Below are 18,619 nucleotides of genomic sequence, written 5' to 3'. Positions count from 1 at the left end.
TTTTTTTTTTCCTCTTTGGTGTCCCATGAAGCCCATGAACTACTAAGGCCGCTATTGTCGCAGGTTTTGTATGTCTCTGTTCGTACCTTTCTACATCCCGCAACTGTCAGTTATCAGGACTGTTCCATTCTCTAGTAACTCCTTATTTGCAATGTATTCGAATAATTTTGGCGCTTGTTCACAAGGCTTTGTTCCCGATAAGATGGCAGACCCAGTGGCCAAGGCGTCCCTTGAAGGCACTGTCTTCTAGTGGTACCGTTGTCTACCCACTTCACTGCGGTTTATTTATCGCTTTGTGGCCGGCGTAGCACTAGTACTTCCTACTATGTTTCCCGAAAACCTTCTCAGTATCCCTTCTTGTCCCTTGGCGCAATGTGAGTGAGCCTGTCCTGTCCCCGAATAAGTTATCGGCAGCACCATCGCTGCTGGTAACACATTGTCTTGCTCTCTTGACTGTTCAAATTGTCTTGCTTTCTTGGGCAAAACTCCGTAATCGCTGTGTACCCTTTGTATACCCATGCATATTCCCAACTAAATCTTGCTGGTGCCTCTCTTTCCATGTCGTCAGTGTCAGCCATGGTTGAACGAAGCTTTTTTTTTTCTTTATTGTGGGTTCATCCAGTTAAATTTATTCGCATATGTTGCTTCATCTATGCTGGAGATCATGAACTCCGCTTTACCTCTGCTGACATTACCCCAGGTCTACTCTTACATAGCAGTTTCAACCTGTCGCAAGGAGAAACGGCGTCATTGTATTGAACGATCCAAGACGCTTCTCTAGCACCTGTATAATTTGCTTCGACCAAAGACTAACTATTGCAGTGATTGGGTGTGGTGCATTTGTATGGAGCTGGCGCTGTCCTTTTAAAGCTCGTAGTTTCGCTTGCAGGAAAATCTCAGCCTTTGTCCTTGTTTCCCTGCATGTATACTTAGTCAGATTGGCGGGCTTTCCTGTAGCGTTCCTCTCGTTTTCTTTTTTTAAAGGTCCTTCCGCCTTTTTGCCTCGTTATTATGTCATAAGCTTTCGAGTCCGTGAAGAATAGTTTCGGGGGAGCTATACTCAAGAAAAAATTAAATTTAAAAAATTATGTTTTTTCTTTACGTGCCGTAGCCACAATCTGATTATGAGGCACGCAGCAGTGAGGGACCCCGGAATAATACTGACCACCTGTGATTCTTTAGCGTGCACCCAAAGCTCGGTACACAGTCGTTTTTGTAGTTTGCCCTTATTGAACTGCGGCCGCCGTGGCCGGGAGTTGATCCCGCTTCCTCGTCCTGAGTAGCACAATGCGAAAGCCACGAAGCAGCCACGGCGTGTATAGACGAAAGAACAAATAGATTCTTTGGGAGCTCGTTGTCTGCGTATACTTTACAAAGACCTTTAATGGAGACTGTAAAATGCAGAAATATACTACGACATATTGCCTTATAACTCTTCGAGCCCTAACCGTCCTCATGATGGAGGGACGCGCAGCCCAAAAGGCTGAAGTGGTGCCATTCATCCGCAAGCTTCGCAGAAAATTGCAATCTTCCGTACCGGTGCACACTTAACGAAATCGCAATACAATGCAGTTTGCTACATCTTTATTGCAGCATGACAACTGTCTGAGCTAGAACTGGGTCTTAAGAGAAAGATTAGTTATACAAGAAGTATATTTTACTCCGAGAAAGCTCTACCTATTTCCCTGCGAACAGATGACAATATATATATTCTGTGCCGACCGACCCTAGAGGGCACCATTTCTTTACTTTATGCAAAATCAGCTTTAGACATGCTGTCGGGCAAAGTTTTTTTAGCCTAGTTTAGAGTAGTCAGTTAATAGGGTTTGTTGAAAATCTGAAAATTCTCAGGGATTGCGTCTGTGAAACAAACTTCCTCGAGCTGTCCTGCTATAAGCTATATTAGACGCATTATTGGTCATGCATGGCAACAAAAAAAATGCGCATTCATGGTTTATTGCTCAGGGGAATCTGAAAGTGAACAATAATGTTGCATGGTTACGACAAAATTGGATAGAGCCAATTACACCCCACATTGAATTACGGAAAGTCTATGAACATGAGGAACGCAAAATTTACGCCTTATGTAGAGTGTTCCAGCTAACGTTGGCCAAGCTCTTCAAGAAAAAAAATTATTCAAGAAACATGGTGCAAGATACAATCATAAAATCTTACGGTTTTCGGTCGTCAGACCTCTGACAACCAAGGGTCTTATATTTGTATGTTGTACCTTGTCTTTCTAAATCTAATCTTTTTTTTTTCGTTGAACAGCTGGACTAACGTTAGTTTGACCGAGACCTAACAATATAGTATAACTATATACTATAACTATATACCGATAGTTAACGTTAGCTGCCAGTATAGAACTCGACACGAGATACATCGGACTCCGAGTCGATTACCGTTAAAAGCCATGTACTAGAGCTCAAACAATTCTAAGTGAGATTAGCATCTTTTGCGATATTACTCTAAGTACACCGGCCAATCAGCCAGTCATTAATAACGTGATTGGCTAGAGTCTTTCTCATCTTCTGTCGTGCCTTGTCGAGCCATCGATATACCAAGAATGGCATAACGATGGCTCAGGGGTCGATGGCCGCCGGAGTCAATTTACGTAGTGTAGTTGCTTTTATATGCTTTTAAACATACCGCAAAGGCAAGATGAAATGCTTAAATAGTAGGCGTAGAATTCCTGTGAGAGCTGACTAATGTATGCATTGTGAAACTGGGGTCACCGCGTGTTTCCGGCCGCATGAGTATTGAAGTTTTCGTACGCGACCTTTGGTATTTTAGAGGTATGTGGAACTTATGCGAAGTTGCACTTTCCTGTTGGCCGACAACCAGTTCATTCAAGGGAAAGGATCGAATATGAGCTTTCCATTTGCTCGGTGTGTTCGCACCCTTAAATGGCCATTCGCTCGGAAGTATGGTTCTGTGCATACATACATACATACATACATACATACATACATACATACATACATACATACATACATACATACATACATACATACATACATACATACATACATACATACATACATACATACATACATACATATGCTGTAGTGCTTGCGAAGGGTATATATTTGTACAGGATGTGATCACCCTTCAACATACACTTCTATGAGGTAAGTTTCATTTTACATTAGTCTCTAGCTTATGCTCGCGTTTATGACATGGACATGATTCTCGCACATTTTCCATTTTGCAGAGGAGAGGATTTTGAGGTCTCCAAATGCGTTCGCTCACCAGACTGAGAGGCAGAAGGCGTTCCGCGTCTTGTCGGCTATTGATGCTGTGAGCATTGCAAATGTAGCACACCTTCAGTGCAGCCGCTCGCGCGTACATTCGTTGCGGAGCTTTCTTCGATCGACTAGACTGTTGACGCTTCGACCTGATTCTGCTAATATTTTGTGTCTGTTTTGTTTTATCGCGTTTATTTCGTACTGTCTCATACTGAAAAACACAACACGTAGAAGGGAGCACACGACACAAACGCTGCATTCGTAGCTAACTTTCGCGTTTCTGCCACCTGCTCTGTTCTATGTGTTGTGTTTTTGTGCTCATGCCCCCCCCCCCCCCCCAGTATGAACGTATACCAGCCTCAGTATGAACCCCCCCCCCCCCCCCCTCTCAGTATGAACGTATACCAGCTAGCCCAATTATCGAGTGCGCTGCCGCTTTCTCTCACTCGCATGCTTTCCAACTCATAACACCCGCCGCCCCCTTTCACGGAAAAGTAATCAACTGAATACTTACAACTGCTTACAGAAGTGCATTTTTCCTTATTTCTGTTCCTTCACCGCCGCAGTGGATTGCTCAGTGGGTAAATCCAATAGAAGAAGTCCAATCACAAGGTTCTTCCCTGTGCTCTGCTGACTTACGCTGACGACGCCAGCTTTGCTGATCGCCTCGTCCCCAATGCATGCAGGATTTCTTTGGGGTGTCCAATGCAATGAATCAATCGACCTCTTCTTTAGGCAGGCAATGAAGTTACCGCCCGACAAGTAGACTCTGTTTTTGTCGGATAGATGTACACGTCCTGTATGATAGCACTGGGCATTTCTGAAACCTAAGGTAAGCTTTCTTGATAAACGCCTGTACCTTTTGAAATTAGGTGTTCTTACGAGTGCGATGAGTTTTAATTAATCTGAACTACTTAGTTTATATTTGAACAAATAAATAGTTCACTAAATAAATTAATAGTGAAGAAATCGGCGGATCCCGCGCACTGTGGGAATCGATCTAAGCGAAGCTTGGTATGCTGGTTGTTTTGGTTGACGGTAATTAGCGGTGATGTTGGCGGCGAATGTGTAATTTCTTCAGCGTTTAGTCCAATACGAGAGTGGTCAGTTGATGTTACACGTTACTTGCCTGCACCACTGCTGTTTGTCTGCATAGTACACAAAACACACAGGGAGAGGTGTTTGCTTGAGGCGTTGTTGTGCGTCACTGTTCATAATGTCTGAGAGGGTTGAGCATTGTCATTGCCTCATATGGCACATCGCATCTTGGCACAAGTGTTAAACTTTAATTGAATTATGGGGCTGTACGTAATTCAATTATATAATTGTATGTATACATTTAATACATACATTCGTGGTCTGCACCATGTTTCACTGCGTAACGAAGACGCTCCTGTTCTGCACGACGCTTTTTTCGGGCCTGGGTGTCGTCGACACCGAGTGCACGCTTTGGATCCATTTTTCGGGCCTGTGCTCACGTGGTCCTTCTGCATACGTGGCCAACACGCTGTTGAGATTCCAGCGCCAAGCGCACTCTTCAGGCTATGGACGATTGTAATGTTGACGCTATTCACAGTCTAGCACGTATATACCGTCCCAATAATGCTGGTGACGTATGGTCCTTGCGAATATCAGGTCAGGGTAAACATCTTGCTTTACATAGCTCTGTTGACCGGTCGACGCATGATAAGGCCCAGTGAAATGACCCTGTATTGGTGGTCGCCTGAATGCCATTAGTGTCGAGCGCCAACCTCTGACCCGGCACCACAGAAAGAAATGTGACCTCCAGACCAATGACCGGTGATTGGCATTGATTCAGTCGGTGTTCGCCATTTACACTCAGCCATGCGACGCAGCCCGCTCATAGCGACGACAAACCACTTAAAGAGCTCTCCAGCAATGTCATAGTCGCATGAAAAAAAAAAAAACCTTTCCCGCATTTCCTTTTCTCGCCGCATATAAGGGTGGCTATATACGTAAGCGTTCATTCTACAGTAATGCTTCAACAAAGACTGGCACTTAGCGACCTTGGATGCGGCTCGTGCGAAAGAATGAGAGGCCGTCGGCTTGGACGACGGTGACACGATGATTCTTCTCGCCCCGTTTCTGCTGCGGCTTATAACCCGCTTTGCTGCCACGAAACGCGAGGGCATTCCTCAAATCGCGCCAGCGCTCCAGAAAGCGCCGGCGACCTTTTTTATATCTTTCTCTCTCTCTTTATTTTTCTCTAGCGCACTCGGCTGCTTTTTGGAAGGCTCGCAAGCGCTCGCTTTGCGCCGCTATAACGCGGTGCGTCTCGGGTGCTTTTCAGACGAGACCGCGGTATCCATTAACCTTGATCATACGGCCTTTCCACCGCAAGTCTCCACACTCTGGTTGCTGACACTCGAGCCCCCCCGCTAGGCGCGCATCCTTAACCGTCGGGACGAAACCGCGCAGCACCGCAGTCACGTGAATTTGTAAGCGTCACGCGCGTGCGCGCATACGCACGAACACGCACTCACGCACAACGCACGCACGCAAGCACGCACGCGCGCGCGCACATACACACACTGAGCGCACTCACGAATGTTAGGAGCATATAATCAAGTTAGCAAAATCAAACAGGCTCAGCGACGGGCTTTCCCGAGACGTGACGCCAATTCAACGGATCGTGAGATAGGAAGTTGACGGTCGAGAACGAACTCCAGCGAGGGAAACGACTTGTAGCCGCATATGCTTCCGCTCGAACGTGACACAGAGAGTGGCGAGTCGTCATTACACACCAGAGTAACAAGAGCGTGGAAGAGGTCTTTGCTGCCAGGGCGCTGCTTATTCGACCTGCGCCCAGGAAAGAAATCGTTCCGCGCACCGATATTCGTCCCTGCGCTCGATGAGCGCCGGCTACCGTGGCGGCGATGCCCTCCACCGCCTCCGGCACGCTCGAAGCGAGCCCTCGCAGTGTAGCTCGCCACCTTGCCCCGCTTCCATGGGCGCTGCGAAAACTTCTTGCTCTTCCTTCCTTCCTTTATTTTTTTATTTTTTGCTTTCTCATCTTTTTCGGCCCGCTCGCCTTAATGCAGCGCGCTTTGTCTTTGCTTGTTTTCGTTTACGGGCCCCTTCTATAGCTCATCTCGTTTACTAGACCTGAAGGAGAAAGAGGAACTGCTATAACTCTAGCGCGCTGTCACGTGATGCCTGCAGCCAGTAGCTGCAATCCAGCAGCGGCATGCGTCGGGAACGGGTCCCGTACAGCGGCAATCCCACCACTGCAAACTGCGCTTCTCCTCGCCCCCTCCTGGCCTGCCTGAGGAAACCCGCCGCGTACAACCATGAGGCTCGCCGCCGCGGCTTTCTTTTTTTCTTTTTGCGAGTGTGTGTGTGTGTTTCTCGCTAACATAAGACAAAATAAAAACTGCGGCGAGAGATGGAGGAAGGCTGAGAGCGGGGCGAGCGGAAGTTTGGTCAACGCAGGCGGGGAGGATCGTGCGGGCCGCCTGTGAATCCCGCTGCTCCTGCGGAGCATCTTTGCCGAATTTTTTTGTTTTCCAAGTAAGATACAGATTCTTCGCCGTGGTCGGCGGCCTCCTTTCCTGTCTCTCGTTTCTTCGGCAACGTCGTCGCGGTGCTGTCGCGTCGCGCTGTGTGTGTGTATGTGTGTGCGCGTGTGTGCGTGCGTGCGTGACGTCTTCGGGGCAAACAGCGAGCGACTCCTCCTCTCAGCGTCTCCGTAGCTGCGACGGCACTCATCGTTCCGCTCTGTCGCCGCATTTGCCATATCATCGTTGGCGGTCGCGCCACCCTTGGCTGAGCCGGCCCAGAAGTGTGTGCTTGCGCCCACCGGTGCGCTCCGATTTCGGCGTGCCGCGTTCCTTCTCTGGAACAGAACAGCACAGGACCTGGTTGTGTGCGACCACCCCGTCGCCTTCGACGCTTGCGATCACCTTGTGCCGCAAACTAGATCGCCCTTCTGTTCTTGCCTGCGCCACCTTTATCCAGCCATAGTCTGCACGGACACCGAATTCTTCTTGGACGGACTGGGTGCACATAAATGGGATGCATTTCTGGAACTACATCGTGAGTATTGATTGCTCGATCCGTTTCATCGGCGACTGCATGCTTGTAGACGTGCTCAGACAGTTAACGCCGAGGGCGAAGATACTACTTTATGACCTGGAAGGTCGACTGAAGTCTTACCTTCCTGGTCAGCTTGCCTTGAGCTTACCTCGACCGAAAGGAAGACAGAAAGCCCCTCTTCAATGTACCAGTGTTCGAGCCGCGGAAGCTACAGCTCTGGTACCCTGTCACGTGCTCGCAGGTTTTCTATAAACAAAAGAGACTCTAAAATAAACTGAAATGGGAGGACCTAATCCATGACCCGCTACTGCAGAGGACGTCGCAGCATGTCCTGAATGAATATTCCGGACATGCCGCACCTCTTTCACACTGTGACTACCACTCAATGTATTGATTTAAATTCGAAACACCCTTTAGCTCTTAATGGGGAGCTTTGCGCTTACTTTCGATATACCAAGTGGCTTGATCGGATGTTTTCCCAAACAAGACTGCCAGCCGCAGCTCTTGCAAATGTATGAGGTGACTTTTGGAACAATTTAGTGAACTGACGCTAGAACTAAAATTTAATCGTTTTCTAATGCAGCCGCCAGTGGTACAAAATACCTTTCAGGATAAAAGAATATTTGGTAGTCGGCATGATCGTTTGCTGCGAATCGACGTTGCTTATTGCTTTCTACCCCTCTCTCCCAGATGAGCGAGACTCATACAAAGTCATATATATATTAATATATATATAGCTCGACGCTTCTATAGCGAATTAGAAGTCAAGAATGCAGCGGCAAGTCCTTCTCAAAAACAACATGCATATACAAGCGGCAGTGCACCACCTCGTCCTAGTCTCCCCTTGCCTTGCTTATCCTCTGCATCCGTGTCATCATCTTCGCTTTGCTCAGGGGCTTCGTGGCCGTGAAGCTCCTCCCCGTGTTGGGGGGGGGGGGGGGGGGGGGGCTTTTGTTTGTCAGGATTCCTTCATGTACAAAGTGATAAACGAGGGACAGTTGGTGTCTCGCGATACATACTGTCGGCGGTGACGCGCAGTCTCTTCCCCCCTCCCAATAAGTGTGTGTATGCGGTGGGGGTGGGGGGTGTTGGCGATGAGGTATCGGAATAGAAGTTCATTGAAATGCCTCTGTTAATTTACTTTTCAAGCGACGCACCTTGTGCTTTCAGCTGTCATCTTCTCTGTCCCCACACTTGACGATAAGGGCTGTTGGTGCGCGTGGTCGCCAGCAGGTGTAAGGGCACCCACTGCAATAAAACTATTTCTGGTAGTGCAAAGGTATAGATGCGTCGTGTTCTTGTCTTATAGGGGTAACTCCTCTATTCCTGACTTCCATTGACCATTATGTGAATATAAGCCAGGACAAATGCCCACAGCATGATTAATCATAAACGGCGCTCGTAAAAATGATCAGAAAGCTCTACGACTCAGGTCTTGAGGCACGTAGCCACAGATGGTGACTCGCTGTCGCTTGATATTTGCTACCGTGGCTGTTAGAAATGTTTCTTGCCCAAAACAATGAGCTGAAACTACTGATTTCCTGCTCGTTATTGCAAAGCGAAGGGCCTGAGAAAGGAACGCGCCTCTGATTTTGCTTCTTTATTTGCTGTCCGTGCACTTTTGCTGCCTGTGCATCGCCTTTTTTCGTCAACCTTCAACTTCCTCTGTTCAATAATGCAGTACAGTCGCTTTATGTCTGTTGTGAATTTATTGATACAGACGTTATGAATTATTTTGTTTTATACAGACATGATTATAAATTTATTTATACAGATGCTCTCATATCGTCTGTACTGATATTTGCTGCAATGGCAGCAAAACAGAAGGAAAATTCCAGTAGAAGTAAACCAGCCAGATACTCAAACGCGCAAGTGCATGCACTTGCAGCCTCATGAAATTCAAGTTCAGATACACACATATTTTCGTCTTGAATTTCAATCTTCCACCTTCCCCCTGTTTTTGCCATATAAGAACAAATGTCACAGGAATGGCCTTGACTTAGTATAAGCATACAGTGACTGAGTACAGACAGAAAAACAGTGCACGTAATCACAATCACCGCAGAGCTGCTCGCGAAGCACGGTGTTCCTATAAGCATCTATCTTACAAAAATGTTTGAAGAGCAGCAACTTCCCTTTGTGATGAATGTTGGTCGTGGGATTAGAATCTTGAAGATTTGAACCATTGTGCTTTCTCCGTACTATAAGCGAATAATCAGTACAACAGCATCAGTAAGAAATGTAGCAGGGGACATGCGGATAAATATTAATGTTTTTTAGCAATGATAAAATTTGTCTTTTCCATGAGCCGGCGACATACATGTATTTTTTTTTAATCGAAAGTGAGAAACCAGATATTTCATCGTTCTCGCGAGACCATCGTGCAGCTGCGCCAACTGCCATGTTTTCAAGGACGTTGCACGACAGCCGGTATCCACCGAAGCACTGTAACGTGGTAAAGCGTGTTGTACGGTATAAGCGGAGTCTCAGCACTTTTGGCTTGCGCTATCGAGCGACGCTTGTGCAGATTGAAATTGGACTGATAACTCTATTTCGTATTTTTCTATTGAATAATAATCGATTGAATGGGTTTAGACATCCCACAGTTGCACCAAGGTCTATGAGAGACGGCCGCAGGGCCGGTATCTGACTAATGTTGATCGCCAAAAGTTTTGGCGGGGAGTTACGTGGTTACCTGCTACCTGTTACGTGGTTCATGACTGTAAGTGCTACAGCACGAGGAAGGCAGGATGAACAGGAGTAGATCCACACAGCGCAGTTCGTGCGTGCGCCTGTTCGTCTTGTCCTCCTCGTCCTTGTCCTTGTCCTTGAAGAAGACAGGTCCACTTGCCGAAACGTTGGCTCCGGCTTTCACCTTGTTCTCGCTTTGCTCGTCGTCTTGAATTTCCATCTCCCGCCTTCCCCGTGTTTTCGTGCTGTACATGTAGAGCCAACAAAACTTATTTAATTGCTGCTGAAATCTCAGTGCTCGGGAGGGTGTTTGCACCCCTTACCTTTAGGATTGTAGTCGTCATGGCCTAGATTCCCATCGGCCACCATGGGCGTACTCGTCATCATGATTTCATAGTCATGTCGGCGGGTTCTGCACTGAATTGGTAAAATAAAATAAATTATTGGCTTTAACGTGCCGCTGTTGCACACATGGGTTATAACTCACGAGACACGCCGTAGTGGGGACTCCGTATAAAGTTGACTCCCTGGGGTTCATTAGCGTGCACCAGATGCACAGTGCGTGACGAACGGACGAACGTTTTTGCATTCCGCCCCTACTGGAATGCGGCGGCCGTGACGAGAAAACTAACCAGCGACCCTGAATTAGTGAAACCTAACAAATAGATGTGAGAAAAACCAGTTATAGCACTCTGTTAAGCGTGTTATGTTGCGTTGCTGATTGTAGTTGGAGCCGAGGAAAGCGGGCGTATATAGAGGAAATATTCTGGAAAAAACATTATCAATGCAGTCTTATGTAAATGTATTCAGTGTTTTATAAAAAAGGCGATTATATTCTTTTCCTTTTCTTCCTCTCTCATCCAAAGTAGGTTAGCTTTTGACTCTATGGATTTGCACATGAGCAGTGAAGGGTAAAAAAATAAATTTGGGCTCAAGGTTTCTTTGCGCGGGCACATATATTGCGTAGCTAAACAATCTCGTCTTCTCACCAAAATATCAGTAGAAAACACTTTTTTTTTCTCACCAGGCGCATTGGTGCCACAGGAGTTTAATATCCGAGCTTTAACCGAGCTATATCCGCGCAAATGTTTCGCGTATGATGATCAGGAACAGTTTTGTCTGGGAGATGCGCATATATATATATATATATATATATATATATATATATATATATATATATATATATATATATATATATATATATATATATATATGGCTGGCTTGTATCTTTCTTGTCGTAATCTCCTCGTAAAGGACAGCCAAGTCTCGTTTTCTGGACCGAATTTGCCCTAAGATGAATTTATACCGGTGTAAATTGAGAAAAAACTGCGTCGACAACTAAACCAAAATTGCCCTCACTAAGCGCCAGTTCGCAGCGCCAAGCTTTTCAGTCGATGCCTCATGACGCAATGCCCCATAAAGCCGTACGCGCGGTGAAACCTATCGGCTTGATGTCTACCGCGCTACAAGCTGTGCGGCCTATGCAGGTGGTTCTATTCGAGGCAGAAGTATGCGCTGTGGCGTTTCTTCCGCGACCGCATAAGCTCGCTCGAGAGGTATACGATGAGCATCTGATCACCCGGTGAACTTGGAAGATGACGCCCTCGTATACGTTAAAAGCTACTCGTCGCTCATCTGCTTGGCGTCTTGACTCTGGAACCGGTTTCTGCATTGTGGAAGAAGCATGGCCCAAGCTGTGCGTTCATGTTTCTGCTTGGTTTGGTTTCGCTACGTGCACGGCTGCATGCGCTAGCGTGACCTGGCTTGCGTGACTCCGAGCGACGCGCCTGGCGCTGCCAAGGCGCTCACAGGAAAAACCTTGTGCTCATCTTGGGAACGGCGTGAAAAAATGTTGACTCGCCATCCCGGCCCTGCGAAAGTGGATGTCTGGCGAAGCTGTCGAAAAGCACCACTAAAACTGCTGAGGGGGGTATATGCAAAGTTTTGTTGCTTTCGAGTAATGGTAGTAATGGGAGTAATGTTTCAGTTTTTTCTTTTCGGACGCCGCCGCTGGTAGTATTGCTGTTTCTTTTCCCTTTGCCGCTCCTCGTGTTCACGCTGCTCCTCGAGAGTTCTAACTATGCGTTGCCTTTCCATAGCGGAGCTTCAACAACAATAAGATCAGTCGCTAGACTGTTTCTGTTATATGTGAAATGCTAGTGACGTCATTACCCTCGCAAGAAATTGCCATCGCCGCGGCAGCTTCCGAATCGTTGCCGGGAAACATATGCGGGGAGTGCTACGTGCTTCGGCATTGTTATTAGGAGCGCTTTATCATCAATGGTATAGTTTGGAGGCTTGTTTTGTGCCTGTTCTTCATTGAAACGAATGTTGTGCTGTATATATGGTGTATGCGTGACACCATAGAATGTAGGCACTTTTGACTTGAACCACTGACGGTTCTTTTTTTTTAATCGCTGAAAGTATTTCGTTTCAGTGAGGACGCGCAGTGAAAAATCCCGACCAACTAGAGGCTAACAGCTTCGCTGTAAACCGGGACGTACAGATGTACCGCTTGAGCTAGTACATGCATCTCGCGTTATATTAGTGGACCAACAAGGCATGGACGTGTTTCGACAGTTCTGATAACTGAAAACGAAGGGTGGCATGCCTCGGCAACGACCCGGGGGCTCCAGGTTGCTTGAGGAATGCTCACACACATTCTAGCTAACCTTGTAGTAAGAGGACAAGACGGTTACCTTCTTTGCAAGCGCCTGCCTGACGCTCGTCGTATTCTGCTGCGTTCTGTCTTCAATTTTGAAGTTTTTTATCAGATTCGATGGTTTTTGAGATCAGTATTTCTCATGCAAAAGCGAGTACACCTGCTGTTTGCTAACATTCATTCATTCATTCATTCATTCATTCATTCATTCATTCATTCACAAGCAGTTCGACAAAGTCCGTTTAGCAAAGGTCAAGGGGAGCTCATTATGTGGTGTCGCTGAGCAGAAATACGGGCGGGAAGAAACGAAGTGGATAGGACAGGCGCCCATATTTCCGCTCAACGACACCACAGGATGCACCAACTGGCCCAACAGTCCACGCTTGGGAGCTTATTACTTCGTAAGCGGTCGTAAGAGCGCGGTCAGCACAATTACAATTATGAAAGTCGGTAGACAGCGTTGCGTAACCGTCTTCTTTTTATATGCACCATGTTCGCGCTGTTTTCTTGGTGATAGCTGGCTTTCGCTTATGCATAGTATTTCGAACACTCTGTACCCGAGCTTTATGCACCCTCTCCGCTTGTCGCAGTGCCCCATTTGTGCCGTAAGCCGAAGGCGGCGAACGCCGCCGTCTGCTAACATGAGGCTTCGCCAGCTACCACTTGCCGTGGCACCGACGCGGTCGCGAAGATTGCCATTGCGCGCGCAACTCGCACCCTTGGTCATTTGACGCCTGTTGCCTCCGGGATCCCCTCCTCTCCCGATTGCGACCCGCCTCATCTACGAGCTCCGGGCAAGGCAGCGCGCGCGGTCATCCGCATCTGGGGAATGTAGGAGAGACGACCAGTTGCTCTGGTTTTCTCGCTCGTGTACCTCAGAAGCCGTTTCGTTGTTTTCGTTCTTTCTTTTCTCACTGTTTTTGCGCACCTCCTTGCTCTGCAAAATGGGGGCAGCCGCTTCTTTATCAAGGTGATGCCACGCTGTTGAGGCGGAACATACCAAGCACAGCGTAGCATGGACTGGTAGTATAATGCTGGGTTGTTGCCGTGCGCACAGAGTTTCGAGCATGCTGCAAAAAGAAAGAGCTAAAGAGAAGGTGACAACTGTCAGGCTCGGCTCCTTCGCGCTAAAATTAATAATGGGACAGCAAAAAGTGCGCTTATGTCGCTGCATTTGCCTCGATCGGGAGTGAGGGAACGAGAGTCAGCCGCTTTCCGACGCGCTGCCTGGCCGTTCTTCCTTTGCCCGTCCTTTTATGCCTTGGTCTCAACTATTCATTTTTTTTCAGAAGGTGTAAAAGGATACGATGAGGAAAGTACGGAAGGTTTTCTAGTCGGACATAAAAGACAGACTGTCACTTAAAAGACACGCTTCTACATGGTCAAGGAAAATTAACAGGGTTGCTGAAAACATAAAAAAAAATAATGCAAGCAAGTTTGCTTTGTGAACGGCACAATTATCTCAGACACCGAATCGGACCGTGTGTCTCCCGCTTTAGACATACTTCTCGATATCGGGCTGTCTGATTACGCCTAAGGTGCATCACGTGTTTACAGTCAGAACTATCGCCTTTCTCGCTGCGACAGAGTTCTTGATCGTTCTTATTGCATTCTTCACCATAGTCGCGTTTCGTTTGGTTTTCCTTTAAAAGCCAAAGTGTATAGGGTGCCTCACTTTATCTTGTGTGCTGTATAGGGCGTGGCGTCGCTTGGGCATCGAACTTATGGGACCCAGGACGTATTTGTATATAGAAGCAACGTTTCCGGGGAGATCAGCAGGCATGGCTAAATTCGGAACTTCAAGGATCTCGGTCGAGTTGCCCCCTATCGATACATGCGCAGCGCCTGCCCCATTGTCGCGTACAACGCCTTCGGTAAGTCTCAACAAATTGCTAGTGGGGCACGCCGACACTGAAGAAATCAAGGAATGTTTTGGAGAATAGCAAAGTTTATTTACTATATCCCTGTCGTGGGGGCTAGCGCTTGGATCATTTCGTTCTGAACTGGTAGCAGTTACTATCTTTCTTCGGTTCAGGTTCAGTTCGATTGCTTTTATTCAAATGCATCTGCGCCTATAAGCGTGACAGCTGAGATTTCTTTTTCCTTTTTTTTTACATACAAACGTAAGAAGAACAAAAGCTCGAACAGTCTCTTCATATCTATAAGTCTAATATAGCTTCCCGGGTTAGGTGTCTTGTCTAACTGCCACACTAGTTTTATCATTCTATAATGTATAGCCTCTAGCTCATTTAATGTGGTCGTGTAACCTATAGTTGTACCTTCATTAACTTTTTATAAAATCATTGCCTACATGTATCGCTCCCCGCTTGCTGTTGTCATCATTTTTTTTGTTACGCGACTGTTATTCGTTCGGTTATGTTGCAGTGAAGTGCATGCAGAGACTGGGAAAGATTATACGTTTCCGCGCACTGTTGCACTTGTAGAAAACGGTCATTTATAGACCATTCGGGAAAGCGAATTGTTGGCATAGAACTCACCAGGGAAATGTGTTGAAGGTGAAGGGAGAGACTATAGACAAACATGTGCGACAGGACCATCTGTGGAACAGTCTTACCCGCAACATCATGATAAAGACGTTTAGTAATCGGCTACTTAGTTTACTGTTTTCAAGTGGTACAATGCATGGACGAGGGCGAGGATTGACACTACGGTATACTCAAAGATGTTACGAGAACATTGTTCTCGGTCTACAACAACTGCCTACTCAAAAAATAGAATCGGCGGACGTATGCTGCAGTCGACGCGTACACCGTTAATCCACACGCAGCGTATAGAACCTGAGAGGGAGAGAAGAATAATGAAATGGGATTGACCTCTGGCTTATCCTTGTGGGCTGAAGGCTTGAACCACGCGCTTGCGAAGCAATAAATATTTATATCACCTAGGTCGAAACGGAGCATGGGAATAATGGGGAGTGTCTTGTATTGCCGCTGCTAGTTTATAGTTGGCTGTGCCTGTTTTTCGGCAGGTGGACGGGTTTGTTTGCCCAGTAGTTACAGTAGAAAATAAAACAGATCGCACAGACCACGAGAATTTCTGCCAGAACGAAAAACTAGGTTGCGATACTTCTGATAGAAAAAAAAAAAAACACGACACTGTAGCCTGTGCCAGGCTTCACCTTCAATGTACAAACCTGACCTGCCGCGCAGTCACAGTTTAGTATGCCTATGTATGGGAAGGGACCACGAAATGCATGCGGGGTCGATCGTGACGCCCATATCATCGTCTCGCTACCTCGCACCAGGCACGATTTGAAGTGGCGTGGGGGCTTTTCTTCCTACGATTCAACCTGCTTATCACTATAAGACTCCCGACAGTCGCGATGGCAGGACAAAAGGTTTGTCTGCGTATACACGTACGCCGTATGTTCTGAATCCGACAGATAATGACGGGAGCGCCGCCTCTCCACGGGCCGCATATATCTACAGTTCGCATGACCGAAGGGATTCGTCGTAGATTGTTCCTCGAACGCGCGGAATTTTAGGACTGACCCCTGGGAATGCCGCGCGGACGTGAGCGGCAATCGTAACGACTTTTCCTGCTGATAGCGCTCCACGGGATGTCACCGTGATTCGTTGGAGGTCACTGGTGTGCGCGTGTATTGCACCACGCACACACTCGCGCACTTCCTAAATGCCTCCGCTGTTTGCCGCACTTACGTCCGGCATTGCTACAGCTGCGAGCCTGCAGAGGGGCTAAATTTTTGTACGCGTTGGCGCGCGCGCGTTGTTTCGCAATCCCGAACTGCGGCTGGCCGCATTGAACTTGGTCGGGCCTGGTCTCCGTTGTCACTTCCGTCTCTGCAGATCTTGGCGATTCACGCGACGAAAAAAATCGCGATCTCCGCGTTCGCGCACACGCGAGGTGTGCCTTCCGGTTTTGGCGCTTGTCGCCCGTGCGTGTCTCGAGGCCTCCTCTTCCGGGTTCGCATGCAGCTCACGTCCGAGGTGCCCGGGTTTTTCGGCTGCACGCGTGTCTGCAGTTACCCCTGTCCAATCAGTATAGGTTGGCTAAGCGCACGATGCGGTCGTAAATGTGTGTATCTTGAACCTTTGCTGCTTTGCGAAATACTTTATATTTGCCTGCTGGCACAAAAAGCGCTAAAGTTTTGTGGTAGACTCCGAAGGAACCTTCCAGCGCGCGAAAAGAAAGAAGACGAAGAAGAAGGCAAAACTAAGAAGGAGGGCAGAAACCAGTGGCTCCTGGCCCCGATGGAATCACCTCGTCCATGCTGGAAATTTTATACGAAGAATCACAAGATAATTTATTAAGCATCTTCAGTTTTTCTGTCAGAAGGGCATGGCTTCCATTGGAGTGGAAAATTGCCATTGGAGTTATGTATTAGACAACATTAAGCTCATCGCGTTAACTTTAAATTTCGTAATATGATTGAAAGAGTTATAAATAGTCGTTTGACAAACTTTCTTAATGGGTGATCAATCCTGCGCCCCAAACAACTTGGTTTCAAGTCGCCGTGCTCAATATGGCAGGCTCATATTGTCATAGAAAGTTGTATTCAATTATTGTGACGCCAAAGGCAGTACGCGGCATTAGTCGCTCTGTAGACACCTCGAAAGATTACGATGGTGTTGAGCACGTGATATTGCTCGATCAGCTTTGAAAATTTAACTTTCTAAAATACCTTCAAGCATGGATTGCAGAATTTTTAAGGAACAGAGAATTTTATTGCTTTCAAAGCGTCATTTCTTCGGCTAGGTATGTCTGCGCAGACGAGATGCGTTCCACAAGAGGCAATGCGTTCTCCAGTCTTATTCAGTATTCTAATGAGTTCTGTCCCATGTCATGAAGGCGTACATCTGTGTATGCTGATGGCATAGCGTATTTCTCGTCGACAAACGAAATCGAAGAGCATTATCAATATTACAGACATACTTTTCTGTTATAGAAAGATAGCCTCATGTGATGCATCTCCGTGTCAACGCAAACAAATGCTCGGTGCTCGCATTTCCATTAAAGGAACCCATATACATTTATCTTTTTTTATCATTTAGATATCATCCCACATGTAGAGGCTGTCAAGTATCTTGGCGTGATACATGACGATTCTCAGTCTTGGAAGGCGCACATTGACTGTATTGCAGCAAAGGGTGTTCGTGCGACATGGTTTCCTACGTAGGCTGAGCAATAGCAGATCAGGAATGCGAAGAAGAACGCTGTTGTGAATATACCTCACGTATGTTCGCCCGGTATTGGAATTTGGTTGTGTGTTGTACTCTGGAGCTCCTGGATATAAACTTCCACCTTTTGTTCTTCTAGAGAGGAAGGCCTTGCGGCAATGTTTAGGGTGACATAAATATGTAGCAACTGAAGTTTTACACCTGGAAGCTAGGATTTCTTCTCTTGTTGTACAGCTGTACAGTCATTTTAAATGCTACATTGTCGCGTAGTATAGACAGTATAGCGTCCCCCATAATCCCCTATAAGGCGTTCACAAACAGTTTTTAACTCTCCGCGGGATTTTTTGTTTATTTTGGCTTGTACTGACCTCAATTCCACACACCTTAAATTATTTTTATGCAAACTCTCCTAGATCAGGTAAACGTCCAAATTCGTGGATGTTTAACTTTTAAGCGTCCAAACGTCCAAAACGATCAGTTCGATTACATTTTTCCTGAAAATGCAAAGGCACTGTCTTACCGCATGTTAAGCTCTATCTTAAATTATTACGTTTTGCACACACCGATCAAGACAGTTATTGCCACTGACGCTTCCCAAAATGAAGAAAAGTGTGAAATTCCAATATTTTTTCCTATTCTTCATTGCTCGCTTTCTCTTCGCCTCCTGGACTACCCGATCTTTCCAGCAGAATTTTAGCTGTAAATTCTAGCCCTCCGTAAGCAAAATACATCAACACATTCCACAGGGGTCGTGACGGATTTCCTGCCTCTGTGCTCCTCCCTCAGTGCTTCTGGTGACGCCC

The 18,619-nt window shown here is 46.8% G+C and overlaps 1 protein-coding gene across 1 annotated transcript in view; it reads left to right on the top strand.

The window, feature by feature from the left end:
• Window positions 1-6,906: 6,906 nt before the first annotated feature.
• The window catches only part of LOC135905938 (uncharacterized), a 108,370-nt gene continuing 96,657 nt past the window's right edge, over window positions 6,907-18,619 (top strand). Inside the window, exon 1 of the mRNA XM_065437099.2 lies at window positions 6,907-7,304. Within this exon, the coding sequence (XP_065293171.1) occupies window positions 7,284-7,304 (21 nt within the window). The 5' untranslated portion in view covers window positions 6,907-7,283. The remainder of the gene's footprint in view (window positions 7,305-18,619) is intronic.

Source organism: Dermacentor albipictus, chromosome 1, assembly GCF_038994185.2.
Source record: "Dermacentor albipictus isolate Rhodes 1998 colony chromosome 1, USDA_Dalb.pri_finalv2, whole genome shotgun sequence".
In the NCBI taxonomy this organism is placed as follows: Eukaryota; Metazoa; Arthropoda; class Arachnida; order Ixodida; family Ixodidae; genus Dermacentor; species Dermacentor albipictus.
This window is presented reverse-complemented; position numbering and strand designations above follow the sequence as displayed.